The 27,777-nt window shown below is 46.1% G+C and overlaps 1 protein-coding gene across 14 annotated transcripts in view; it reads left to right on the top strand.

Annotated features, from left to right (window-relative positions):
- The first annotated feature begins 1,646 nt into the window (after positions 1-1,646).
- Positions 1,647-27,777, top strand: part of FBRSL1 (fibrosin like 1) — a 502,181-nt gene continuing 476,050 nt past the window's right edge. For all 14 annotated transcript variants that reach the window (XM_030959009.1, XM_030958999.1, XM_030959008.1 and 11 more), the window contains exon 1: positions 1,647-2,558. In XM_030959009.1, coding sequence (XP_030814869.1) covers positions 2,265-2,558 — 294 coding nt within the window. In that variant the 5' untranslated portion in view covers positions 1,647-2,264. The remainder of the gene's footprint in view (positions 2,559-27,777) is intronic.

Raw genomic sequence — 27,777 nt, 5'->3', positions numbered from 1 at the left:
TTCTGGGGACACCAGCCTGAGGAAACCACCATCCCTGATAGTGGCTGAGCTGGAACACAGTGGGAGCAGATAGCAGGAGATTTTTTTGGCTTCCTTACTTCCATGGCTCCCACTAACTCTGAATCTCCTTCATGGGTCTTTTTCCCTTATACATGAATCTCAATGGATTTCTTTAGACTTTATTGCACAACATCTTTCTAGTGGCTACCCCCCAGGGAAGGTAGCAGCTGAAGTAAGGAATTATGGCAAGTCAGTCCAACAGAGCAAAGCCAGCCCCCAACAAGGAAGAGAGTACCAAGAAGTGATGGTAGCATGCTGCAATATCTGACTTTGTGCAATAAAAGATGATAACAGGAGGATTAAGTCCTGCTACCATTATGATACGTAGGACAGCCCTGTGCAGGAGCCCTGATCCAGGCACACCTTCCTCAGTGCTGGCCTTGGCACCGGGCACTGCACAGCTGCGCAGTCGGCCACCAAGGCAGTCCCTGTCCCAAGGGAATGCCTAAGCCTTTGGCCAGGAAATGCTGGAGAGAGGGCCTGAAACTGCAGGGAATCAAGAAAGGAAACAGCCCCCTCCCGCACTGCAGGAATAACAAGAGGACCTCAACAAGAGGAATGGATGTGGAGAAGGGCTAATGGACAGGCTCTCCTGCTTCCATCTCCATGAGCCCTAACCCTCGGTTCCCTTACACTGCTCCATGTCCCACCTACAGCTCTGATGTCCAGCTCCCGTGTCCTGCACCCTCATCAGCAGCTCATTTCCCAATTTGTCCCTTGACACTCAGATGGTTCCCTAGCTCATCCCTCCGCTCTCTCCATGACTCTCAGCTCTTCCTGTGTGCCCCAAGATGTCCGGAACCCCCAAGCGATCCCTCAGCCTGACCCTCGGTTCAGCGTTCAATCCCCAACTCCTCCCGCAGCTCGTTCCCTGTCCCTGGCTCCCCCTCCGACCCCCAGCTCATCGTTTGACCCCAGCCCATCCCGCAGCTCAGCCCCGGTCCCACCGTTCGCCTCAGCTTGTGCCCCGTCCCCGGCTCGCCCCCATGCCCTCGGCTCGCCCCTCCATCCCCTGTCCCGGCCCGCGGCGCTGCCCCTCCGTGTCCCGGGGCCGCGGGGCAGGAGCCGGGCCGGGGAAAACTTTTCCCGGGGGCTGGGGCGGGCGCCGGCACCCCCGGCCCGCGCTGAGGGGAGGCGAGGCGGCGGCGGGGCGGGAAGGAGGAGGAGGAAGGGGGGGGGCCGGGGGCACGGCCGGGCCTGCGCCGGGGAATGACGCGCAGCTGGCAGCCCTGCTCATGCGCGGCCGGCCGGGCGGTGCTAGCGCCGCGTCCCAGCTCGGGGAGAATGGGGCGGCATCCGGGCAGCGCCGACTGAGCGGCTTCTGGGGGCCGGGGCTGCGCCGCGCCGCGGGCGGCCGGGCTGGGGCGGGCGGGCGAGCGCCATCCGGCAGCGGGCGGCGGCGGCGGGGGCGCCGCGCCGCGCCGGCGGGGGCTGCGAGCCGCCGGCGGCGCCCGGCGAGGAGGGGTCGGCGGCGGCGGCGGGCGGGCGGCGGCGGGCGGCGGCGGGGGCTGCCAGGGGATTGTCTCGCTCGTTCCGCGGCAAGAAAGTTGGGCGGCGAGCGCGGCGGCGGCGGCGGCGGCCCCCGGCGGTGCGCGGCGGCCGGAGCGGGGCCCCGGGCGGCGCTGCCCCCGGGGAGGGGGCGCCGCGCCTGGATTATCCCGAGCTGGGTCGAGCCTCCTGGATCTGCCTCTCTCCTCCGCGCCGAGTGAATCCGAGGTGTCCTCGTCCTGATCCAGATAAATCTACCCCCCCTTCTCTTTTTTTTTTTTTTCCTCCCCTCCTCTTCCCGTCGTTGCTTTTTTTGGGGGGTGGGGGGAGGCGGGGGGTGGAAATTTGTCAAGGTCATTCCGTGGATTTAATATTTTTTGTGTGTGTGTGCCGCTCGCCCCACCGCCACCGCCACCCAGCCTTGCTCTGTGGATTATCATCGCCCTGGATCCGAGGCTCTGAACAGCAGGATTTTTTTGTTGTTGTTGTTGATTTTTTTTTTTTTAATTATTACTATTATTTTTTAAGGGCTCCGGGGTTTGGAGAGGGGAAGCGGTGAGTTGGAGGGGGGCGACTTTTCTCTCCTCCCGCGCCCCCCCCGCTCCCACCCACCCCCCCCTCGCTCCTGGCCTTCTCATTTTCATTTTTTAAATTTTTTTTTAATTATTATTATTATTATTATTTTTAAATTTTTTTAATTTGCTTCTTCTTCGGCGATGGATGGGAAAATCCGGCAGAGCCGGAGGTCGAGGTCGCAGCGGGACCGCGTGCGGCGGCGGGAGGCGGCGGCCCGCGACCCGCGGAACCAAAGCCCCTCCTCGGGCTCCGAGAAGGAGCCGAGCCCCGGCAAGGAGAACGGCGGCCAGAACTGCACCGCCCCGCGGGGCCCGCCGCCCGCCGCCCGCGCCACTCGGCCCCCGCGCCGCCGCCGCCGCGAGTCCAGCTCCCAGGAAGAGGATCTGATCGATGGCTTCGCCATCGCCAGCTTCAACACCCTGGAAGCGCTGGAGGTAAGAGCGCCGGGGGCCGGGGGGCTCTGCCCTCCCGCGGGGCGGGGGCTGGGGCGGCGGGGAGGGGGTTGGAAGGGAAAAGGAACGGGGGGAAGAAAAAAAAAAAATGGATTTGAGAAAGGAAGCGCGGCGCTTTCAGGCTGCTGAATTTTGCAAATAGCAATTAACGTGCATTAATCCTGGTGTCAGCCCGGGGGGATCCCGGGGCTGCGGTCAGGAGGGTGCCGGGCCAGCCCCGGTGATCCGCTGGCAACTTGCTGCCCCCCCTTCTCCTGGCTCCTTCCCTCCTCTGCCCGGCTCCGGCCGGTGTTCGCCATCACTTCGGGCAAGTCCAATGTTTGTTTGGGGTTTTAATTGGCTGCAAAATATTCCTGGCGTGTTGGGATGGTCCGGCATTGTGAATGGTGGAGCTTCCCCCCTCCCGCCCTCCTTCCTCCCGCTCCCCCCTCCTCCAGCTCGGGAGTTTGTGTTTGCATTGCCAAAATGTTACTTTATCTGTCTCCGGAGATTGTTAGCAAATGGCTAGTGTTTGACATTTTGTGGAAAAGAGATGTTTAAATGGATAATAATCCCTCGGTTGTAATTCCCATTTTTGAAGTAATTGAACAAATTCTTCATCTCTTGTTGACTGTACATATTTTTCTGGTGTTAATAGGCTGGCAAAAAATATTGCTTGTCTAACTTATTACAAACAATATTTGCTGAGCAAATACTGCCTGCCTTGTCTGAGCTAAGTTAAGCAGAGCAGGAAATTTAATATTTTCAGAGGGGCATTGACAAACTATGACTTTGGCTTTTGATTTTTGTTTTGTTTGTGTACAGTTGGAAGAAGTGAGTTGTCGAGAGGAAGCACCTCACAAGTTGCTTGTTGGGTGTAAGAACTTGAATTCCCAGTAAATATGAGCAATTCTGGTGCTTTTGCCCACTTTCTTTGACACACCATGGTGGAAACGTGGGCAAAGTTTTGGGTGCTCTCCCTGCTTTGGATTTCCTGCCACTTGTGTGTCTGTTAACCTGTGTTACAGCAGTGAAGAGTTCTGCGTGGGCTAATGAATTCTCTGATTTGCCCTGGGATCTTTAATGTCTTTGGCTCAGACTGTGAGGTCCCATTTTGTCCCTGGGCTTTGCTGCTCCCCAGCCCACCCCTCCAGCCACGCAGGCCTCTGGTGGCACCGTGGTTGTCTGGAGTTTTTTGCCTGTAGGACCAACTCCTCAGAGTCCCAGAGGTGGTCCCTGTGTGCCCGTGGAGGTGTCAGAGGTGGCCTTGGCCATCTGCCCTGGTGGCAGGACCTTGCTGGGGGAGCCAGGGGTTCTGCTCAGCAGGGACATTCAGCCCTGAGCAGCTCTGGGTGTGCAGGTGCTGGAGAGGCAAGAAGGTTTGTGTTAGCTTGGTGATGGCTGTTTCTTGGCTTTTTGTGCTGTCATTTGTGGGGTGTTGTCTTGACAGGAAAGCTGACTACTTTGTGTATGCAGAACTGATAATGAGTGAGCAATCTGCTCTCCTGTGCCTCTAAACCAAGCCCTAGACCTGTCTGTATAACCTTATTTTTTTTTTTTTCTTGGGCATGCTCTTAGTCAAATATGCATCAGCAGATAGGTCCAATTAAACCCCTGAGTCTCTACTGAGCTGTCAGGGAAGAAAGTAAAATTCATCTTCCTGCAGAAATTTTCTACCATGATGAGCACATTATCAGGAAATAGAATTCAAATGATAGTGCAGTCCCTCCAGGCTGATGGGGAAAACTCTGGGCTTTTCACATGGGGAGAGCCTTGTTATTGAATCAGCCAAACCTTGATAATAAGGTACACAAGGGTAAAAAGTGACCTTAAGTATCTGCCACCCCAAGGTACTTCTGTTTGTGGAAGCACTTCTGGTTTTTCTTTAAAAAGGAAAAAAAATAGTCTTTACAAAATGATTCACTTTAAAATTCTTGCCTAAAACTTCAGTGCCACCTGAAATTAACCCATTTCTACTATATTTACAAGCATGTACGAGAACAGCTTCCTCAAATTTACTGATATCTGCTATGTTTACCAACATGCCAGAGAACACCACCTGAAATTAACCTATTTCTAGTATATTTACCAACACGTGCTAGAACGCTTGCCTGAAATTTCTACTCTATTTACCAACATGTAAGAGAACACCACCTGAAATGAGCTAATTTATAGTGTATTTGCCAACGTGTTTGAAAACGAAGTGTACACCTCTGCAGCCATGGTGGTTGACACCTCAGAGGGAAAAGTGTGAGCAGAATTCTCCTGTTTCACACCAACCAGGTGTGTTTTGTTCAAGGTTGTGTTCTTGGATGGTGTGCATTTCCTAAATCCCTGTGAAACTAAAAAAAAAGAAAATACATTGTGTGGATTTTTCCCGGCAGCACTGCCTTGGACCATGGGTGATGTGTGGCAGATGTCATGCAGCAGCAAGGCAAGGGGATGGTTAAGGCAAAAGCACTTTAAAGCAGTATATAGCCATGAAAATTAGTGAAATGGCAAGGGCATTTTGTGTGGTGTGGAACTGTGTTCTCTGGTGAACTTGACTGCAACAGGTGATTTTCTTCTGCTTTGGAGGAAATCTGTATTTTGGTGCACATTGGTTTTTTAAGAGGATTTAAAATCTGCTGCAGTGTTTTTTAAAAAATAAATAAGGATTGAAACCTTCTATGCCCATGAGGGGGAAGAAAGTTAGTAGTGAGTGTATGGCTTAGGGACAGTACTGAACAAAAAAAGTATTTTATTTAATTTTTTTAATCCTTAAAAGGAGCTTTTGTTGCATATGTGGTAGTTTATTGTGGTATTCTAGGTTGGCTTGTTTCTTGATGTTACAGTGGTCTCTGATTATGTTTAATAGAATAACCAAGGCTTAGGTTTCCCCTTGGAAATGAAATTTCTCAGTGTTTAGGTAGAACTTAATGGTAGAATCATTTGGGAGAGCTAAGGTGGTTTTTGGTTTGTTTTTCTTTGTATCTCACCATATTGTGAATTCCCCTTCCCCACTGCAGGAAATTCTCACCGCTGGTGTTCCTGTAAATAAAGGGTGCTTTATAGAAAAATATATGTATTCTTCCTTTGTGTTGACCTGGGAGTATGAGCAGTTAAGGTTGATACTGAGGGATGGCTTTGAGGTCTCCTTTAGCTCTCTGGTGTGAATTTTAAGCATTTTGTATTTTAACTCATGTGGCAATGTTTCCTTTGGCAGTTGTCATCTGAAAACCATGTGGCGATACTTGTGACTTATTATCTCCTATCTTACCATCTTCCAAATAAAGACTGAGTTGATTATATATATCTTTTTTAAATTAAGTAAAAAAGAAAGCCCCACAGACACAAAACCAGCAGCCTCTTTCTGTGTAGAAGAAGTTAAAACTTCTCCTTTCTCTTCCTTCCCCTGGATCTTCCTGTATACATCCAGCTCAGGTTTCATGCAGTTTAGGGCTGATGTGTGTGTGTGTAGTGGTGTTTTATTTGGGGTCTTTTAGTATCCAGCCACTCACCACAACTTTAGACTTAAGCTGGAAATGTAGTTTTGGCTTGAGGTGGTCAGTGAGACTGTCAGCTGCTGGAAGAGCCACCAGGTGCTGGTGCTGCCCAGGAGATGGGTGCTGTGCCAGGGCTGAGGAAAGCGGGATTTCTGCCCTCCTTCCAAAATGAATGGTGTGGATGTGAGCATGTGTGTATATTCATTACGTTCAGATGAAGCTGCTAATTATTCTTGAAGGTGATTGGTGAATCAGAGCGAGAGAATCTAAATGAGTGAGTCGGTAGTTGAGGGCTCTCTCTGATCATAGCTGTTCCTTTCAAGTATGAAAAACAGCGCTAAAAGGGAACTTCATCAGAATGTTAATGAATGCGATCTTTGAGAGCAATTGTTCTCCCAAAGTAGTTGAAAAGACAAGGGGTTGTGTTTTCTTTTTGGCTGTTGTTTATCATTTTTACAGATTCCAGCAAAGCTTTGGAGCCCTGAATGGAAATTTTAACTTTCTTGAGGGGGGTGTGTGTGTGTATACACGGGCTTTTTTGAGGAATGTTTAACCTGTTTACAGAATCTTGTGGAGAATCCGTGCTCAGACGTGTGTGGAGTGTTGTGTAGAAGCAGCCCTGAGCTGAAAAGGGGCAGACCTTGACTCGGTGCACGTGGTGTTGAAGTGGAGATGCTGCCCTTACAAGCCGAGCTGGGGCCCAGCTGTGCCCCAGGGAGAGGAATGCTGTACCCCCTCTCCCTGTTTGTATCCAGAGCTCTGGCAGTGCTGCCTCACAGCCCCTTGCCTGCTCTTCCTGCCTGGTGCAGCAGAGTTTGGAGAGCCTATTGCTCCTAGTAGGCTTCTGGACAAAATCCATGAGTTCTCCAGCTGTCATCTTGATAAGGCTGTTTTCACATGTGTGCTGTACACTGTCCTGTTACTGTTGCTCTGATCTCTCATTGATAAGAAAACCAATGTATTTAACTGCAGTTTCCTGTTCCAAAGGTTTTGTGCTGGCTCCACTGACCTAGCGATGGAACTTCTGATTTGTCACCATCTCTCTCTCTCTGTCTGCTTTGCAGCTTAGATTTTTCCATAGCTAGCTTATGTTTTAAAACAAGTTTCTAGATATTTAAGTATTTTTTCCTTCTACTTAATTGTCAAGTGATGGTGTATCAAGCAGGCATTTCTGATGGCCAGTTATTCCTCTTTAAAAGTGCTTTTAACCCCAGGAAAGCTAATGATTTTCTGGATGATGCTCTAAAGGCTCTAAATGCCTTTTGGTTTTCCTGAAGGCTTGCTAGTCTCCATTGATTTGTTCTCCTAGCTGTTGATTTTTTTTTTTTTTTTTTTTTTTCTGCATCTTGTCTGAAGCAGGTACTTAAGGTATCTTTGTTGTTGTTGAGGAATCAGAGGTGATTAAAGCAGAGGGGGAGAGCTCTGGAAAGCCTGAAGAATCTGCTCAGCTGGGCCAGGAACTGGGGGGAGCAATGTTCCCTGCAAACCCTGGTGGAGTGGTGAGGAAGGATCCAGCTCTTCTGCTGGGTGGGGAATTCTCTGCCTCATGGGTGAAACCTGCCAGGGTTAAAGGAGTGATGGGTGCATGGCCGGTGCAGCCCCTGCCCGGGGCCATCCCTGCAGCCGAGGTCTCAGGGCACCTTTAGTGCACATAAAGTGGCTGCAGGGGTGCTGAAGAGAGGAAATTGCTTGGAAATCCCAACCAAGCTCAGGGGTCACACTCATCCCTACCCGAGGCTTCATTTTTAACTCAAATTGCATTTGGTTCTGTCTATCTGGGTGTTTTGGAAGACCTTTTAATAGCCTCCCAATTTTTCCAAAGTAGTTTCCCATAGTATAACTGCTCAGGCTTTCTTGAGCACTCTGAAACCTGGGGCAAAACATGAGGTGAAGTTTGCTGAAATGTCAAGTAGACCAACCATCACAAAGAAATTCAGAAGATATATTCAGTTTTAAAATTGATTAGAATCTATACTGTTTTTAAAAAATAAGGTACTCTGTATTGCACAGGTAGGATTTTTTTTGTAATAGAAAGGACATAATAGAACTAGTGTTCCACTTCATTCAGATAATAAATGTTTACTTGCAGTAGTGCATTTGACTTCATGCCTAGTAAGAACTGAAAACTTTACTGTGCTCTCAGTATGCTAAGATGCACTTTTTATCGTTTATCTCAGTTATTTCACAGAATGAGACTGACTGTCACAATGCTACTTTCTGGGAAAATAGCAGTGAAGAAGGGAGCTGGGTAGGATGAGATCAGTCTGGTGTTTCATGTTGTTTCTTTGGTAGATTCCTGCTTGCTCTGCAGAAGGGCTGATGATCATGCAACTGCACTTGTGAAAAAATTCATTTTGGTATAGAGGTGCAGTACTGTGGCTGGAGACTTACTGATAGAAAGACTTTGGGGTGGTTTGGTTTTTCCCCTTTTGCTTCCCTGCTTTTTTTGGGTGAGGTGTGAAATTCTCCAGGCACAGCCACAGCAGGCTGCTCCCCTGTGTCAGGCTTTGCAAGCACACAGATCCCAAACTTGTGTGCACCTAGTCTGGGTGCAGCCTTGTCAAGATGTGCTTACTGCTTCAGCTTCTCCAGCATTTGGGCTTTGTCCTGGTGGTGCAGGATGAGGGAATATTGTGTAGTCTGTGGTGCTGCAGCAAGTACTCGAAAGAGAACAGTATCAGCAGAACTGAAACGCTGTTTCCTGCTTGATGCACTTTGGGTTTTTTTTTTTAAATAAAGATTTGAAATACAGTGCGTAGGGTGTGCATCTTGGTATCGGTTGTAGGTGAACATCTAGCTCTAAGTGAGAGCAATTTCCAATTCACTGCACTTTAATGCCTCCAGTTTATCATGGTAAATGTATAAAAGAGTTTTATGTAGGTGAAGTGGCTCTTGCTGTTTAAATGTCTCCTGGCTCTACTGTGTTCAGCACACTGGGGGCTGTGACTGTTCCAGCCATGCTCTTCAGAGAGAAGAGAGTTGGAGCACAGTGTTGCCAGCCCTGGTCCATCTCCTTGAGAAATAGTCTCTTTTTCAAAACTAATGAACTATTAAGAATACTGCTCTGATGCTGAAAGGAGAATCAGTCTTTATGTTCCAAACCCAGAAACGCTGAACATGGAGGCGAGGGTTAACCGGCTCTGAGCCGCCCAGGCAAAACCGACCTGTGCGGAGTTGTCGGTCCAGTTCCTCTGGTGCAAGAGTTGTGAAAGCTGGGCAGGTACAAACTGCACCAGCTGTGGGGCTCCCACCTGCACCAGCCAGGCCAGCAGTGCCGAGCCCCAGTGACAGGCAGAGAGGTGAGTGTCACCCTCTGCAGCTTAATTATTTTGTAGCGAGTGACTGGATGTGAAGTGCAGAATTACCTGGCTAACAGGAGTGTGGGGCAGCTGAGTGCACGGTGCTTGGATGATCCTGGATGAATGGAGAGTGTTTCCTTTGTAGCTCTGTCTTGCTTGGAGCCAAAAAGGGACTGAACTTGAACAAAAGTTGCATCTGCAAGGTCAGTGGTTGGCATGGATAAGGGGATTGAAGGGATCAAAATTATTTCCCTGCGCCACTGGCTGCAAAACATGGGCTTATGGCACCATTCCTGTCTCTCCCTTTGTGCTCAGAGCAAAGCTTTTTTAATCTTGTGCTGGCTATCTATAGTGCCACAGAAACGTGGCAATTTGAAGTTAAATGTTCTATTTTGAGGCTGCCATGCACGGTCAGCAGGGCAAGGAGCTGTGCTTGGGCTCCTCTCCTCTGCCCACAGCCTGCCTTGCTCTCTCTTCTGCGCAGGTTGTCATAGAGAGGAATTCGGAAAATACATATGCATGATGCAGTTGTGCCTGTAGTGTGAATGTGAAGCTTATAGTGCTTGTGGTTTGATATCATTGTGTTACCTTGCCCTTCATCAGATGTTCTTTCTAGCTTCAGAAAAATAAGGTGGTAATTGTTTAGTGTTTTGCTGTTTTCTCCCCCAATTTTAAATATAGATTGATTCACTCTGGTGCTAGGGTGTCCCTGACCTAACCTGTACTTAGTGATGAGATGCTGAAGTTAGGAGCAGCCCAAGCTGGGAAACAAATGGTAATTCAGAGCTGCTGGCTGTTGGGTGGCTGCTGAAGGACTCCAAGCTCGTTCCTTTAACCCCTTCTCTTCCTTACTGAAGCTGCAGCTTCTTTCCTGGGAGCTCTTATTTGTAGAGAGGAGCAAAAACCCCCCAAGAGTTTCAAGGAAAGCAACATCTCAAAGCTTACAATGACATCAAGTGCATCAGGTAATAAAATGCATTATTGCTGTTGATGTTTTGGTGGTTCTTAAATATCTCTTGTAGTGCTGTGGAAGAGGATGTGCAGCCTCTTAACTCCATTTAGCCTGAGCACATACCTGCACTCAGGGGGAGTGAGGCTCAGGATGGTGTGCAGCTAAGAGATGTTTATGGAATCAGTCATACTTGATATAAAATAATTATGATGTTTTGACATCTTGTTAATAACTTGCAGCCATTGGAAGAAATGGAATTATGGTATTCTCAGTCCTTGATGGAACCTTGGCATTTCTTTCAGGTTGTAAAATTAAAGAAAAAATGTGAAAGCCATTAAAATAGTTGGATGTGGGGCCTGGGAAAAATGATGAGCTGCTTAATTGAAAAAGTGCTTTGTTCCAGTTGAAGTTCATTCCAGTTCAGTTCTGCCCATTTCCTTGCATCAGTAATGGAGAAGGAAAAGGGCTGATATCCCCAAAATCTGTCTGTGAGAGCGTTTTGGGTGTCACTTGGTTCTTCATCTTATCTGTGAATGAAGTGGAAGGAAATCCTAGCGAGCATTAGACATGAGAGAAAAGTCTTGTCACCTGTAATGACTAAAATCCCCTGAAGTGTTGCCAGCGTGTACTTTAGGAATCATATAATTATATGATTATTGAAAGAGACATAAAAGACCTCATGGCAAAACCCTTAGAAAGGGGGAGGGAGGGAATCCGTATGCAAATAAAGATATGCAGAATTTGCTCTCTCTCTTTTTTTTTTTCCCTAGTTATTTTTCAGTCCAAAGCTCAGTAATTGCTTTTATGGGGATTACTTAATAAAACTGGGGCATGCAAAGGAGGGAGAAATTGTTTATGCCAAGTCACAGGGCTGGCTCGAAGTCCTAGGGAGTTGGAGTAAAAATGGATTTTTAAAAGTAAAACTGCAAAGTGGGTTTTGTGCTAAGAGAAAACAGCTATTTGTTGAAATGTTATCCTCCAATAAAAGTGTTTTGTGGTCTGGCGGTTAAGCAGAGGGGTCCGGAAGCTGAGATAACGGGGTTTTCTTTCTGACTCCGCCACAAGTTTCCTCTCCCGGAGCTCTGGGCAAGTCCTTTCATCAGTGCCTGTGTCACCCTGGCTGTGCCACTGCTGGGCTGCCTGGTGAGAGCTGGAGGTGCCACTCAAGGAAACTCCTGTCCCCCTGTGACGTGTTGGAACTGCCTCAACCCTGGCGTGAGTGCTGTCTGTGCATCACCAGGAGGTGATGGGAGAGCCTGTGATGTCAGAATCTCCTTGTACAAACTCCTAGGGAAATGTTTCTCCTCTGCCCCACGCCAGCTGTGGGAGAGCCTTTCCTGTGGCATGCCCTGCTCTGGGCACTGCTGGTGGTGCAAATGCAGCCTGAGATTTTCCTGAGCTCTAGTTCTCCTCTCGGAGCTAAAATACAAGCCTTGGCTTCAGGCTTCTTAAGTTCCCCTAAGCTTCATCAGTCCTTACTGATGCTCTGGATTTATAATCGTGCTTCTCATAGCAGCACTCATTCATGCATTTACTAGGAAACTCTCCTGCTGCAGAACAGATATATCTGAAGAGAGGTTTTGTTGCAAGATAGGCAAAAACTGCCTTCCATTTTTTTCTCAGGCTTAACTAAAGCACTTGGTGCATTAAAAAAAAGGGGGAAAAAAACCTCTGTCATACTGCTATTAGTGTTGAGTTACTGAATATTTTGCAAGAGCTGCCCAGGAAAGAACACCATCACTTAGTCTGGTATTCTAGTTTGGCACTGAATAAGTACAAAGTTGTGATACGAGTTTGCTGGTGCGATTTTTAGCTGCAAATGACAATGGTTTTCCAAGCAGATGGATTTTATAACTTGCCTGCCATCAGCTCATCCATCAAACTCCGCAGAGATCTGTACATTGGTGTCAGTGTGCACATGGCAGTGTTGTTGATTACATCAGACAAACTGATAACTCCCTTGGAGCCCTGTTCCCACTCCCTGGGCAGCCCCTGGGCTGGGTTTGGCAGCAGTGGGGGTTTGTTCCCAGCCTGTTCTCACTGGCAGCGTGGAGCTGAGCTGTGTCCCAGCTCCTGTCCCTGGCTGTGGAGGTGGCTGCAGCTGCAGGGTCAGTGTCATTGTGCAGGGAGGGACAGCCACTGGTGTTTCCAGTGCTGTTTGTGTTGGGAAGAGGGGTGATGAAGCACGAGTGAGAGCCTCTGGGATGTACAGGGTCTGGAACTTGGTTTCACACAGATTTTCCATACTCATATGTGTGACTTTTCTTCCATGTTGCTGGAAGATGCTAAGTCACACAGAGGGTGTGACTGGGAAATTAAAATTTTAGCTGCATCTAGGCAAAAGTCATTGCAGGGCTCAATCAGAAAATGTTCCCATGTTCATTTCTAAGTCACCTGTGCAACTTTTAGGCTTTCTGCAAAGAAAGATGCTGTTTTTAGGAGCTGTTGGATAGAGGAGCCCCATGTTAACATCAAGCTGGTTTGCCCTGGTTAGAAAATGACCCTGTGTTTTGGCAGGGGTAGGACAGGCTGTTTCCAAAGCAGAGGTTATGGAACTGCTGTAACTGGGCCTGTGCAAACTAATGTAAACTCCCAGGTGACACCTCAGACAAAGAGCCATATGCAGTTGGTTTGCTTGGTAGGTTCCCAAGAATTATTTTTGAAGTTGTTTTTTTTTTTTCAAAAAAAAAAACCAAGAAAAAATTGAAATAGTTTACGCAAGCTGTTTCCAGAGAAAGCATCTTTGGTTTCTTACCTTCAGCTGTGTTGTGTCCTGAGAAACACATGGGTGGGTTGTGGAGTCTCTGAGTGTGTTGCTTGGTTCTCCTGTGCCCAGGAGATGCTCAGGGCTGTATAATTATGAAGTTGCTGGTCTCCAAACACTGTAGCTCTTGTGCCGCAGCTCTGAGGCCAGCCACGCTGTTGGACTGTGGGATTATTAATATTATTTCCTGTGACTCTTGTGCGGTGCTGTGCTGCTCAGGTGCAGTGTGTGGGTTCCAGGGGAGGCTGTTCAAGCCTGGCTCTGGGGCTCTGCTTTCCTGCTCAGCGCTTCCTGCTCAAAATGTATCCGCGCATTTTCTCTACCGCTGCCAAAATAAATGCTGCAGACAATCCAGGGCCAGCAATGTCATCATCATCAGGTTACTGAGTTTCTGCCTGAAGGTCAGCTAACTGTGACTGCTACTAAATAGCTGTTTGCTGATATGGTGTCTGCAATCGTACACCACGCCTGGTGGCACGTTTGCAGTGGAGTTTTGGCATGGAGCTGTGTGGCCCAGACAGGACCATGTTTGATGATAACTGTAAGGTTGATACAACCTGCAAAGATACTAAAAAAGGACAGAGCATAAACTGTGAGTGTTTATCTGTCTTAAGTGCAATGTGCTGGCCATTCCAAAATGGAATTAATTAGGTTTGCTCTCCTCCTGTGGCGTGGGATGGGGTCAGCACCTGGGGTGGTCTTGAGCAGCATGGTGAGATGCTGTAATGCAGAGCATGTGTCAGCATCAGGGCTGGTGAATGGGCAGCTTCTGGTGTTTCCTGCAGGCAAATAAAGCTTGTCTTCCCTTGGGGTGCTCCTTGGTTTGTTTTTTTGTGTACTTCTGATTATTTGCTAGTTACCTGCAGGTGAATTTTCACTGTTCAGTGCTCTTACCTGGACAAGCAGGAGCAGCTACTGAAGAGGGGGAATAGATTTTTGTCTCCAAAGCAAAATTAATTCTCCTTGTTCTTTCATGTCTTCTTCCTTTTGTGCTCGTGTGTGTTAAAATCCCCATTCCCTGTTTATATATGTTTAACAGATGAAGTCACTGGTGTTTTTTTCCCAGTATTACCTTTACAGTGTTATGAACATAAGCAGAATGTGATTATTCACTGAGTCTCTGCTGAATACTGTAGGAATAATGGGTCTGTGCCTAAAGCATAAAGCCAGACACATAAAACACGCAGTAAGAATACAGACATGGGGGATAAATGCAAAGTGTAGCTTCTTTTACCAATTTTACTGGAGCATTCCAGTACTTATGTTGAGTTAGGAGGAGGTTAATCATGATGTGAGACTGGTATTTTGATGTGAGGGAGCAGAAAGTGGGCAGAGTGTGGGGGTCCCTTCCCACCTTGGGAATCTCTGTTCCCTGGGGGCAGTGACAGCTCCCAGCAGTGCACCTTAACTGGTCTGCTTCTGGAGGTGAGAAAACATGGGGAAAAATCACCTGGCTTTGTGTCTTCATGAGGATCAAGCCTTTTCAAAAAGAGTGAATTTTGGCAACTTGCATTGTGTTCCTTATGCTGGTGAAAGGAACAAAAATAGGCTGTGGAGGTTTTCCCACCTGGTGCATCCCTTTGACTCTGCCTTCCCAGGCAGCTGCCAAACGAGAACCTTTGGAATGTCTTTTTGCAGGTACTTTTCAGGAGGTCAGAATTTGGGTTGCAGCTGAATTACAAAGTAAAACCTTTGCTGTGATGCACAAAAATGTTTTTGGACTTTCCCATTCTTCTAATGATACATTGCCAAGCTTTAAAGTTGAATGAACTTTAAATATCACCTCTGTTTAGCAGCATTTGAACTTTGTTTTCTACTTCCTTCAGTCTCAAAAAAGAAATAATGTTGTGTCCTCTTTTGACTATGGCCACTGAAATGGTGTTTGTCTCTATTGTTAAAAAAAGAATGAGAATCTGGGTGCCTAATTACCCAGTGCTGCTCCTTTTAATTTTGAAAGTTCATTCTTTGCCCCTGCTCTTTTTAATGTAGATTTTCTAAACAGCATCTAAAAATGTGTGTCTAAAAGACCTAATTAGTGTTGATATTTCAATATCTGAGCTTATAATTTAGCTTTTTTAATAGGGCACCTGGGTATCAGCACTAAATATGAAGAAAATTGAACCTATCCCAAAAGTGAGTGCATGTAATTTTAATTGGGGATGGGGGAAGAAATAACCCTTAAAGTTCAGACTCAATTATTTGTTTGGGAACACTTGGAACGTGTCCCAGGGAGGGAGGGGGGGAAATGGTATTTAATTAATGCTTTACTAATACCATGCTCACTTAGCTTTATGGCTTTTGGAAAATTTGCCTAGGCAAAGTGGTCCTGGCTGAGGTGGATGTCTGTTTGGTTGATATTTTAAGTCTGATACAGCATTGTTCACACCTTCTTGGAATGTAATACAGGAATAAACGGGAAACCCAATCTCCTTAGCACCCTGAGTCACACAGACAGGCCGTGCTCTGAGACAGGGATTTATTTCATGCATGGTGGCCTAGACATGAAACAAATGTGTAGAAAGGGGAATTATGTAGAATTGAAAGTGACAATTATGCAAACATTCCAGTTGAGGAAGAAGTAAATTCTTCTCTTTTTCCATGTGCTCAGCTTCAGAGCTAACGAGCAGCCTCTTGGGGGTTTTGCTCTGTGTGTTTGTATCTGTCATATCTCTCTCATCTCTCTTGCTTCTTGTTCCTTTTTTTTTTTCCTGGTTTGACCTTATTTTCCCTCTTGTTCCATGGAGTCATTCAATCTTTGTACTGCCGGGTTTGTTTACCTTGCCAGAGGAAAATGTTAGCACCCTTCCATTTAGGAGCCCAGGGCTGCTGTGCTCAGCCCAGCACCGTGGCCTTCGCTCCCTCCCTGGCCGCAGGAACACGGTGACTGATGGCATCCAAATCCCTTGATTCAATTGTTTTTTGGGTTTTTTTTGCTTTTTAAAGGGAGGAGAAGCTGGTGAGAGAAGAAACAAGCTGTGAAAATAGCTCTGTGCTTAGATGGACACCCTTTTGCAAAGCTAAACAACTTGATCTTCCACGCTGCTGGGTAATTCCCACGCTTGCAGGAACAGGGGGAGAGCGAGCAGGAAGCTGGGGCTGTGACCACTTTAATCTGACATAAGTATGTGTTTTTGCTGAAGGGGATGGTCCTTTCCTGCCCTGGCTGCTTGTCCTGATTACCTCCCTTGTGCCAGCGCTAGCATTTATGCTGCCAGGAAAACTAATTCCCTGGTTCCCTGATCTGGCTGGCTGCACTGCCGCGCAAATGCCCTTCTGGCACAGGGCAGGCAGGATGCAGGGGAGGAGGGCATGCACAGCAGATGTGTATTGATTAAAGAAACCCTGCAAATATCACCAGAGCCTCTGGAGCAGGATTGCAGCTGCATGTTCTTCCTGTGTTTCAGGTCATCTTCCAAGTCTGCTGAAATGGGTAGTGTAGAATGATGGTTGTGCTGGAGAGACTCTGGTCTTGGTTAAGCTTCTGAAGTTGGTCATATATGGGGTAGTGGGGAGTGGCTGAGGGTAGGAGGGATTTCTGGGGAAGATAAAACCTCACTTGCAAGTTAATTGCTCTGAGAACACAGTTTCTACCTTGTTTTCAGTGATTAGTTTCAATGTGACAGGGAGAAAGAGGAGACAAGCTTTTTTGTGCTTGGCTGGTTGCTCGGAGTGGATGAGGTATCCAACCCTTTTGATGGCAGAAAGTTAAAAGCAGTTCACTCTGTAAATGGCATTTGTAGCTCTGTTCACACAATAATTCTTCCCTCTTAGCCTTCTGTTATTTTTTTCTCCTCCTGTTTTTCTTTCTGTACATGCATGTGTTGTATTAAGGAGAAGCCTGTATTGGATATTAAATCCAAAGAGTGAGGGAAGAAGGAGCTCTTCTAATCAGTGTCATTTTCCCAGCTGTAATCCCACAGAGGGATTGAAGAAAGTGTCAGGAGGATAAGATCAGTATTTGAGCCCAGCTGAATGCTGGCTCTGCTGTGTGAAAATGGCTTTAATGGAGCTTGGTTGTGTGGGGAGAAAATTGCACGTAAATTGTGCAAATTTCTCGATAAAAAGCATTTAATTGTTCTAAAAGAGGGGGAGGGCCCCTCTTGTGTGCACATTGGAGACTTCAGTGAGCATAAGTAACCTCTGTGGCACAGCAGTCATTGACCTTGTCAGGCCCTGCCATCGGAGGTCATGTGTGGTGAAGTGGTTGCCACAGGGGATTAGCACATCTGGGCAGAGGCTTTTTCCTTCTCAGCCTGAGCACACCAAATCCCATCTCCAGCAGCACACATGGAGTCATCAGAGAGCACAGGGAGCAATGGGGAGGCACCTGCCAGAAAGAGCAGGGAGAAACCTGTGTGGAGCCAGGGGCTTTCTTGGCCCCAGCTGCAAGAGAAAGAACCCTTGGTTACACCACAGACTCCCAGCTCCAATGAGGAGTGAGATTTTCAAGGTGGGCCTGAAAATTAACCATAAAACCCCACAAACTTGCCTTGGTGATCTCATAATGAGATAGTTTTGAGCACAGAACTGTCTTTTTGTCCAGGTTTCCCTTACAGTTTTGTACATACAAATGTACTTTTGCATCCTACCTGCAGTTGTTAGTTTGGTGTGAGAGGTACAGTTTTATGCAGGAAGGAGGCTGATACGCTTTTTTATTGGGCTGAAAATATGCAGAGGATGATGTTTTGTTATAAATCTCAGAAGGAATGAGTGATGTATCTGCTCCCATGTAAGACTTCACAATTACTGTGTCAAGATATTAGGCCCAATTCACAGATGGTAGTGTCTGAAGTACAGGGAAAACAGATAATTACTAGCAACTGATCCATTTGCTCTGTGCCTAAAGGAGAGAATATTCAAGGCTGGCTTTCCTGCTTGAATGAAGTGTTTATTAGAAAGCCTGATGCCATGGCATCCTTGAAGTCTAAGCATTGCAGTGTCAGATTTTATACAGATCTGTTCTGCTCTGCCTTCTGTATTCTTTTACAATTCTGCCTTAGTTGAATTAATTTCATACCCCAGGAAGAAGGTATTAAAATAAAATTACCAATACTTCCAGCAGGAATAATTGGTATCTTAGTAGGCAGAAGAGGCTTAAAGTTGAAGCTCTCTGCTCTTTGTGTTTGCCAGTAAAGGACATCACTTCTTGGATGAGGAGAGAAATGATAATGCTCTGCTCTTGCCTTAGTTGTGAGCATCTAGAATGAAACTATAGTTGGTTGTAGTTACTAGAAGACTGGGTGCTGATGGGGTTTGATATTTGTGCTAAATTTTTGCTAGGCAGGAAAATGAGAATTGTGCAAATTTACGAGTTGCAGAAAGCACAGTCTGAACAACATCAGGAAAATGATGCTGAAGGTTGGTCATTGGGGATTCTTTGTTCAGGAGGTTCAGGCTCACAAGTGGTGTTGGTGACACCACAGAAATGCAGCCCACGCTGGGGCTTTCAGCACTGGTGGCTTCTCAGGCTTCTTCAGAGGTCACACAGTTCCTACTGAGAAGTGTTCAAGGCTGCTGGGCATGGGTGGTTTTTTACAGTCACCTTTAGAATTGTGCCTTGACTTCCTGCCAGGAACTGTGGGGCACAGATGAAAGTCTGGACCTGTGTCACAGGAGTGGTGGAGATCTGGATGGATCTGGATCTATTTTGGCACTTACTGTACCATATTGCATCTGAAATACCAGGTTGGACTTGGAGAATTAAGTGGAGCAATTATGAAGCAGAACTAAAAAAAAACCACTTATGTGGTGGCTGTGATAAATTAGTCATTTTGTACCTCCAAATAGCCAATTATTCCTCTGACTGGCTTTTATCTGACCAATTTGCATGTGCAGTCATGGTAACTGGTTTGCAGATTAGGTGCAGAATTTCATGTGGATCTGATGTTGCGTTTTCGTCTTGCTCCCTTGGAAGCAAAACACATGGATGAGGGGTTCTGTGTAACTCATTACTGTTAGCTGCTTTGTTTTTGCACTCTCCAAGCTTCTTCAGACTTGAAAGAAACAAGATGGCTCACTCTTGTAGGTTGGTGTTTTTTGTTTGTTTGTTTTTAATATCAGACAAGACGGTGTAAAGTGGTCCCAGCTCCATAGAAGCTGCAGCACAGATTTCATTTTTATTGGCATTTTTGGCTACACCTTTTGAGAACACATTGTTTGAGGGCTGGGAACTCACTGGAGTGCATTTCAGAAGAGATGTAAAAGGAGAAAAATTTTTAAAAAGCTGAAAGAAAGAAGGAAAAATGAACTGAAACAGCTTGGAGTGACCAGGGGTGAAATGCTGCCTCACTGAAGCAAGTGTCAGAACTCTGTCCTCTCTGGTGCCAAATTGCCATGGCTGCTCTCTCATTTTGATCTGAAGCTGAAAATTAACAAATGGTAGTATATTTAATATTGTACACCTAGAGAGCTTAGTGAAGTCTTAATTTGAAGAATATTAATTATTCAGGTAGCTGAATTTTACTAGTAGGTTACACATAAGCTCTGTTTCTGTCAGGGATTTGTGTCAATTTAGCGTGCTGTGGACTTTGTAGAATCTCTGATATGAACAGTCTTTGAAGTGGAGAAATGGTATAAAATATTTGCCAACAGCCACTCAGCTTTTTAAAGCTTCATTTCCTTCAAATAAGTCAGCCTTTTTAAAAAACAAATAAAACTGAGTTGCAAGTACAAGAATAAGAAGATGCTTTTTCAAAGGCTGGGTTTTTTTATATAGGCTCCAGCAATGCAGCTGTAGTTACCTTGGTCTCCAGTGCTGCTAAAGACAAATTAAGCTAATAAAACAGTATCTTGCAACATCATAACAAATAAATGGGCTAATCTGTATGCAAGTTTCTTGCTACACCAAATTTACACTGCTTGAGCATTTCCTCTTTTGGTGAGAGGGAGAGGTTTTTATAAACATAACCTTTTCAAGGGTCTGTGGAACAATGCCTTGTCAATCATTCAGGATTTAGGGATTGAAGATTGCATGTGAAGAAGTATTTGGAGGAAATTATATGTTTATTTTCTTGTGACAGCTTCGTGTTAAACTGAAGGCAGGTTCCAGGGAGGCAGCTGTATCCACCTGCCTGGTGTTACACAATTCCATGGGGAGCTGAAGGAGTTCCCTGGTTTCCATCATGTCCCAGCTAGTATATGATCAGTATAAAGTGTCTGTGGGTGCACATCATGTGTGAGAAATGTGCTTTCTCTCCTCTATGTGCTTAAAATAGTTGGACCTGTCTTAGATTGCTTGTAAACTCCTGCTTGTTCCTCCTGTTCTTTTGGATTGAGCACTCATGGCACTGTGTATTTTTTTTTTTTAGTGGAGCAGTGCCTGTGAAGTGTCCTGGTCTTGCATAAAGCCTTCCATTAAAATAATTGCAGGTGGACAAACATCTAGCTTTGAATTCTCTGGGCTGTTTAAACTTGTGAGGTTTTTTTACATCCTGCTTATTGAATTATCAGGGCGTAAGTCTTATTAAAACTGGGTGTGAAATTTAATTTTTGCAAATAATTTTCTCTGCAGTAGCTTCTCAAGAGCCCTTCCAAAGCACTTTCAGCACAGCTTGGGGCAAAGCTGGAAAAATCAGAGTTGAAAATTGGGGCACGTCACTTTCCCCCCCCTCTAGATAAGTTATTTAATCTCTGTCCCTCTGTTTCTTCTGTAAAACAAGGATAACTTATCTCCTGGTACTTTGCTGCTTAGTAGTTGTAAACCCTGCAAGCAGGATCTTTTTGATAGGGAGTACATTAAGATTAAAGTACACGGTGTTTTGTTCTGAAGAGTTTGAGGATGAAATTTATAGGCAACTGTGAGCTGCATGTTTGCTTATGATAAAATTGGGGGATGAAGTATAAAGGAACAGACATTGGTACTGGCCGTGGAACTTGCAGCTTTACAGTACAAACAGCCTCTTGTTTGTGGTGATAAAGGCAAGAAATCCAGTGTATTCTACCAGCTACAAATAGCTGCATGGGGTAGAGCTTTTCACTCTGTAAAAATGGTCTTTTTCTCATTCTCAAATCAGTCTCTCAGCTGTTCCTGCTAAAAGGTCCTCTCTCCACTTGTTTAATGACTGTGAATTTTGTTGCTCTAACAGGAAAAAGCATCTTTTGCTGCTGAACGTCCTCCAGCCATTGCTGTCCTCTCCTCCCCCTCCCTTTTCTATATTCTAAGGATTTCGTTTGTGAAATTCCCCCCAATCCTTGGGCTTAATCAGCTGGAAAGTGCAGCCAGCAGCCTGGCAGGGCAGTGGGTTGCTCTGGAGGATCATCCTGCTCCCAGCCCCTGCTGCCTGCCCTGCTTGGCTCATGGATTGATGGCTCTGGAGCCACACCAGGATTGCTGCAGCACGTCAGAGTGCCCTGCAGAGCACAGCCCCTTCCCCTGCATCTGCCCTTGGGATTTCTGACTCCTCTTCCAGAGCTCTGCCAAGTCCAACAGCAGCCATGATTTGTTTTTCCCACCTCCCAGCCCTTCTGGATGTTGTGTATATATTGGGAATATTGGGGAGGGATATGAGGTTCGTGTAGATGATGAAGAATTTTGGAGAGGGAAATTGGCTTGGTAGCCTTGGGATATGATTTTATAACTAATAACTGGGGATGTCTTTTTGCTTCTCTCTGATGGATCCACTGTCTTAAAGCTTTTTGGTGACAAGATTCAAAACTGGTATTTAATCTTCAACAAGAGGAAAGATGAAAAACTGAAAGATCATTTCTCCTCAAGATTGTACATTTAGATATTTCTGGATGTGTGTCTGTGGGTTGTTCTTCATTGCCAGCTCCTTCCACAAACACAGCTCATCATCTTGTGCCATTGATCATTCCCTCGTGGTTTTGAGCCAGAAAATCTCAAAGGCTTTTCATACCTGCTTAGGGGACTTTTTAATAATAATGAGCCACTGGGACAGGTGTCCTGGAAAGCTTTTCAATGGTGGATCAAAATCTAAACTAAAATATTAAAAAAAACCCAACACCAAACCCACCCAAATTGTGTAATGCATATAATGAAGGGTGTGAGCCATTTGCTTCCCCAGAATTCACACTGGTGCACTGTTTAACCTGTGATGTGGGTTAAATACCCCTAAGAGAGGTTGTCTAGTACAAGCCTTAGATCTTGCAAAATGAGCAAATGATGGTTTAGGCAGGTTTGTGAAAGGCTCCTTTAAAAGGAGCAGAGGGCCACATTAACAGGGTTGTAGCTGGGATAATCAGGAGGGTTATGTGTGGAGCTGCTGCAGTGATTGCTGCCAGGGCTGCTCTGCATCCCTTTACCAGAGAATTATACCCATAGCATGGTATTAATGTGTTTACATGGAGTCAGGGTGAGTCTGGGCTAGGGCGCTGCCCCTAGACCCTGCCAGAGCTCTAGGTCATGGCCTAAAGAGGGGATTTTCCAGTGGCAGAGGACCATCAGGGGGAAAACTTTCCTTTAGGACTGTATTCTTGTTATTTTGTTGATATTGTTTCAATAAATTGCAGGAAAAAGCAGCAGAATACCCAGATATGGAGGAGCAGATGGCTGGTCTGTGGGTCAGTGGCAGGGTTGTGTTATGTTCAGTATTATTGTTACTTGGAAATTTTGTTTTTTCCTCTGCATTTTGTTGAATTCTCCATCTCTCCATGTACATCATAGATGGGAAAATTGCAGGGAGAGTTGCACAAAGCTGCCTTTCTTGTCATTTCTGCTTAAATCTCACGTGACAGTTGGACAGAAGCTGTTTTCACTGCTTGAAGTGAGGGGGAGGTGAAATGGGTGGTGGATTTCTAAAGAAAACTATATATACTTATTTTTCTGCATGCAGGCAGCTTGTGTTTGTGGTGGTGTGGGCAAGGAAGCACCTCATTACACAATCTATATTGGGTCTGTAGTGGAGAGAGCTTGATTTCCTCCTGGGTACAGATTTATCTCCCCTGTCAATTGAGTTTGGATGCCCCTGTGGAGGGGATTTATTCTGCCTTTCCTTCCCAACCAGTGACTGCTGGGGGAAATGCATGCAGTGGGAACACAGGGTGCACTTTGCCTTTTTATTTCTTTCTTCCTTTTTTATTTATTTCTCTTTTCCCCTCCTTTCAGTGGAGAGTAGGTGCAGGGTGGAGATGTTTCTAAACCACATTAACTGGTTGTGATGCCATTCAGCCTCTGGCCTGAGCTGACCAGCCAGGGCCAGTCATCAGTCCTGTGGCATGGCCAGGCCAATCTGGACTTGCATCACACTCTCAGGAGGGCTGGAAAAAGCACAGTTGAGCTGTGGCTGGGATTTCCTGGCTGAGATGCAGGAGCTGCAGCTCTGTCACCCCAGACTGGGGCTGGTGGGTTGGTGAGTGTGTCCCAGCAAACTGCAGGAAAGGGCAGGGCTGTGCTTCCTCCATCTGCTGCTGCCTCCCCAGGGCTGTGCTGCTGGGCTTGGTGAGGCTTCCGAGACACCTGGGTGTGCTGGGGCACCTGTGGGCCCACGGTGGCTGAAAACAAGGGCAGGGAGTCCAGTGGAGCAAATACTGAAATGATGGAGAGCTGGCCATGCTTGACCCCACACCCATCGCCTCCTTCACCCTGAGGTCAGTGGCTGGCAGGACTGACTCACCCTGGCTCCCACTGAATAAAACATTCCAACTGCAGTCTCAGAATGGAAGTGGAGCTGGTCCTGGAGTTCTGGAGCTCCAGGGAAGCTCCTGGCCAGCTTTCCCAGCAGCAGCACAGTGCCAGGCAATTGTTCGTGTGGAGCTCTGTGAGGTGCAGCAAGCCAAGGAGAGAGGAGTGGTTCCCTGGTGGCTGCTGTCCCTCAGGCTGGGCTGTAGATGAGCAGATCTGTCCTCAATGTGTTCTTAGTGCTAGAAGCAAGTCGGGTTCTGGCCTGGTTTCCTGTGCCATGAGAGGTCAGGTGGGCTGGGGCACGGCTGTGCTGCTGGGCTTGGCCAGCTTGGTTACACAGCTCTGCCCCTCCTGGTGCTCTTGCAGCAGCTGTAAAGGAATCAAACCTCAAATTTGAGTTGGTGTTTTAAAATCATGCGCTCTTCAGAACAGCAGTCCGGGCTGGGATACAATACAGTGCTGTATGGGGGAAAGAGTGGAGCAGTTGGCACTGGTATTACACATCCAGGTTGTTTTTAGTGTGATATTCTAGATGTCACTAAGGGCAAATAATTTAAAATACATTTACTTGTTGATTTAAATCTCTACATCCCTGAACTTTGGGCCAGTTCAGGTCTAAAACTGAGGGGTTTTTTGTTGCAGAAACTTCTTTTTTCTCATTCCACCACTTTGTTCCCTTTAGCAATGTGGGGATGCCCAGCCAGGCTCAGCTCATGCAGCCTGGGTCAAGCAGTGAGCCTGGCTTTGGGTGAAGACTGTGAGCAGAGAACGTTATCCCAGGCTGGCATTTGTGCTCTCTGGATTCATGGGGACACACAGTGTACAGCAGGAAGGGGTGGGAGAATGAGCCCCATTGTTTGCCAGGGGATAATGTCTGCACAGTGTGAAAGTCAGCTGGAGACTTGGCACAACAGAGTTGCAGTGTGCACACGCATGTGGTGCAGGGAGCCCTGGGGACAGCCAGCACTTCCCTCTGCCTGCCTGGCTCCTGCTGGGCTCAGCACTCAGGCAGGGTCTCCTATGATATTTAATAGGAAGGATGGGTGAGCAGGCTTAGTTTGGGTTGCTTTCATGCATGTCTAGGGAAAACAACTTATAAAAGAAGGAACAAAGGTCGTCTCACACACACGATGAAAAATGTGGCAAAAATACATTGCAGTTGCACCAATTTTCTTTGCCACTATGACTTTATTGGACTAGAGAGGAAATGGGAACCCAGGAGAGGTATATTGAAGAGATGACCTTTTGGGGTCAAAGGGAAAAATAATTTGTCCAAAAGCTTACAGTTATATATTAAAAGTTGTCACCTTCCTACCCCTCTGTCTATATCTTTCTCCTCTTGTTTTTTCTGCATCAATCTCATAGGCTGTTTTTCCCCTGGCTTATTTGCTTACTCTAGGCATGTGGTACTTGTCTGTTCTCTCTGAATTCTGTTCTCCTTGGCCATCTGTAAAAGCCTTCCTTTAGCAGACAGCAGCACTGAGCAGTAGAAGCACAGGCACATGTGAGTGAACAGCAGAGCAGGATTTGAGTGTTGTTGAGTGTTTTGAGAAATGGTGATCTTTCCCCTGAAGGACTGAGCTCTCAGATGTCAACCTGGCAATCCCCCTAAATTGGACTTGGCTTTCTCTGGGAACTGTAAAACCAGCAAATTTTCAAAACCTCCTGCTAATGGCTTGCTGAGTGAAGATCAATAGAGATGCCTAGAGGAGCCAGGCCTGGAGAAAGAACATATAATGCAAGCTGCCTGATTAATTTGCTCTGGAGAATAAAAGCCTTCAGAGATGAGAACAGGGTATAAAATAAGTAGTCATAGACTTGCTATCTACTGAGTAGAATATGTTAACTTCTTCAGTCTGGTTAAGGGTTTCCAGCATTAGTTTTGTAATGGCAGAGTGTAACTTAGTGTGAGAGGGAATAGTCAGAGTATGGGTGAGACCCCTGCCTATTGCTCTGTCACCCAAAGCCACTTTTACTTCTAATCCCTGTGTCATGCAAGCACAGGAAAGATGTGTTGGCTTCAAAACTGGAATATTTATCTGCTTCCAGTCCTTGCAGTAGGTTCATGATTTTTATGGACAGTGCAGGAGTTTGAACAGTCCTGGCTGCAAACAGCAATAAGAAACTGTTTTCTTCCCTTTTGGCCAGTTTCAGTCTGTATTTAAATACCATATTTCTTCAGGAGGATTAGAGTCATCTCTGTTCTCTGAGTCACGTTTAACCATCTTTGTTGGGCAACCACATCTGGGGTGGAGCGTGCTCTGGGTGAGCTGCTGGGTCCCAAAATTGAAGATGGGCAGTGAACAAAGCTGCCCTTGGAAGTGTTTGCATGCTTGCTTCTCAGCTGCTCCTAATTCAGATGACTCTGCCTTCCCCAGCCCAGTGACTTGCATGCTTGTGGTGTTGTTTGTGTTGTTCTTCTTGATGGCTCCAGTTAGGAGACAAGTCACTTTTCCAAGAGAAAACAACTTTAAAGACTGTTTTCTTGCACTCTCTTCTGTTGCCGTGATGCCCATGCTCAGACCATTGCTGTAAAAGAAAGAAAATTGGGATTTTGGCCAAGACACTGGTCCTAATCCTTTCCCTCTGTTTAGAAAGGTTTGTTAATCACAGGTGTTCAGAACCCCCAATAAATATCCTGGTGGTGCTTTGCCAGCAGCAGAGGTGTGGTGGTGGCTTGACTAGATCCTGAAGTAATTACTTGGGCTTCCTGCACTACTGTGTTTCCACTGAGAAGAAAAATGTTATCCTAAAATCTTGTTTTCATGTTTGTTCTCAAGCTACTTAACATGCATGGTTTATTTTTAGAGAAAACAATGTCAGCCAGATTTGTGCTAATTGTTGGCAACAGTATGTTAGCCCCTCAAATGCTGACAGGGAGACAATGTTTGGTGATTGCAGCCATGCAGAGCTAAAAATGACTTTAATTAAACAATCATGAAGTATACTTTTCAATGTATGAGTAAAATAGTGTGTTTTCTGGATTGGAGTTTTATTTATGTAGTTTTTTTTCGCTCAGTTGATTGCAGGTGTTGTGTGACAAATTGGATCTCATTGTGTTCTGCCTTTAATAATTATTCCTGAACATATGAAAAAGATGAAGACTGTGACAAGTCCCTCTCCTCATGACCCCTCCCCTTTGCTAGCATTGTAGTTGCTCTCTGCTTTAATTGCATTTATTTGTGGGTTTTGTTTGGTTTTTAATTTGCTGTCGTAGGGTTTTTGGTGGCGTTTCTTTGGCTTAATTTTCACAGATCTTTCTTTTTTTATTTGAATGTTTGAAGGCCTTGGCTCACTTTGTAGTGCTGAGGCTCAGCTGAGCTACAAACACTGATTTTTCTTGTTTTGTGTGTGCAAAATTGGGCCAGTTTGTGGGGTGCAGCACAGGTGGGTCCCTCACCTTCCTCATGAGCTGCCCTTCCTCTGCTGGGTCTGGAGGGGCCCAGTGGGTTTGATGGCTTTGGGAGTCCCCAAAGTGCTCTTTTTGTCCAGCCATGAGTGCATTTCTTGCCCCTGGTGTTTTGCTCTGTCTCAGGGATGTTCTGAAACCCCCTGGAATCCTGCTTGGCCTTGGGAAGAAGAGCAGCACTTGCTCTCTGAGGATGCACAAATAGTTGCTGTGTATCTGGTGCAATTACCAACTGACTAATTTGGGAGTGTACTTAGGCGCCGTGTGGTTTATTGTCAAGTTTCATTATAATTTCACAAAATCTTAATAAGAAAGTTTAGGAAGGAGAAAAAAAAAATCCCCACAACTCAAAAATCCCCATAGTCGAGAATGATAAATGTTCTCCAAAGTAATATTATTAAATTTATTTTTAATTTAATTTTTCTTTAAATCTGAATATGCTTGTGGAAGTTGATGCTTCTGACTCTAGGGAGATTCTTGTTAGCAGCCTGGGGGTCCTGTTGATGGCAATTGTAGTAAATGAATTTTAATAAATATGAAATTATGATTCTGTTCCAATTCTCCTACCCTACTGAAATACAATTGTGATTTGGCTTGGAACACGCCCTTTTACTTTTGTTTTATAGAATAATGAGGCTTATGGGGCTGTTTTTTCTCATTTCTTTTCCTTGAGAAATCAATTATGTATTTCGTGTGGTGCCAGAGTAAACAGTGCATTCCAGAACAGAGCAAAG

This window comes from Camarhynchus parvulus, chromosome 15 (genome assembly GCF_901933205.1).
Source record: "Camarhynchus parvulus chromosome 15, STF_HiC, whole genome shotgun sequence".
In the NCBI taxonomy this organism is placed as follows: Eukaryota; Metazoa; Chordata; class Aves; order Passeriformes; family Thraupidae; genus Camarhynchus; species Camarhynchus parvulus.
The sequence above is the reverse complement of the archived record's forward strand: the minus strand, read 5'-3'. Positions and strand labels throughout refer to the sequence as shown.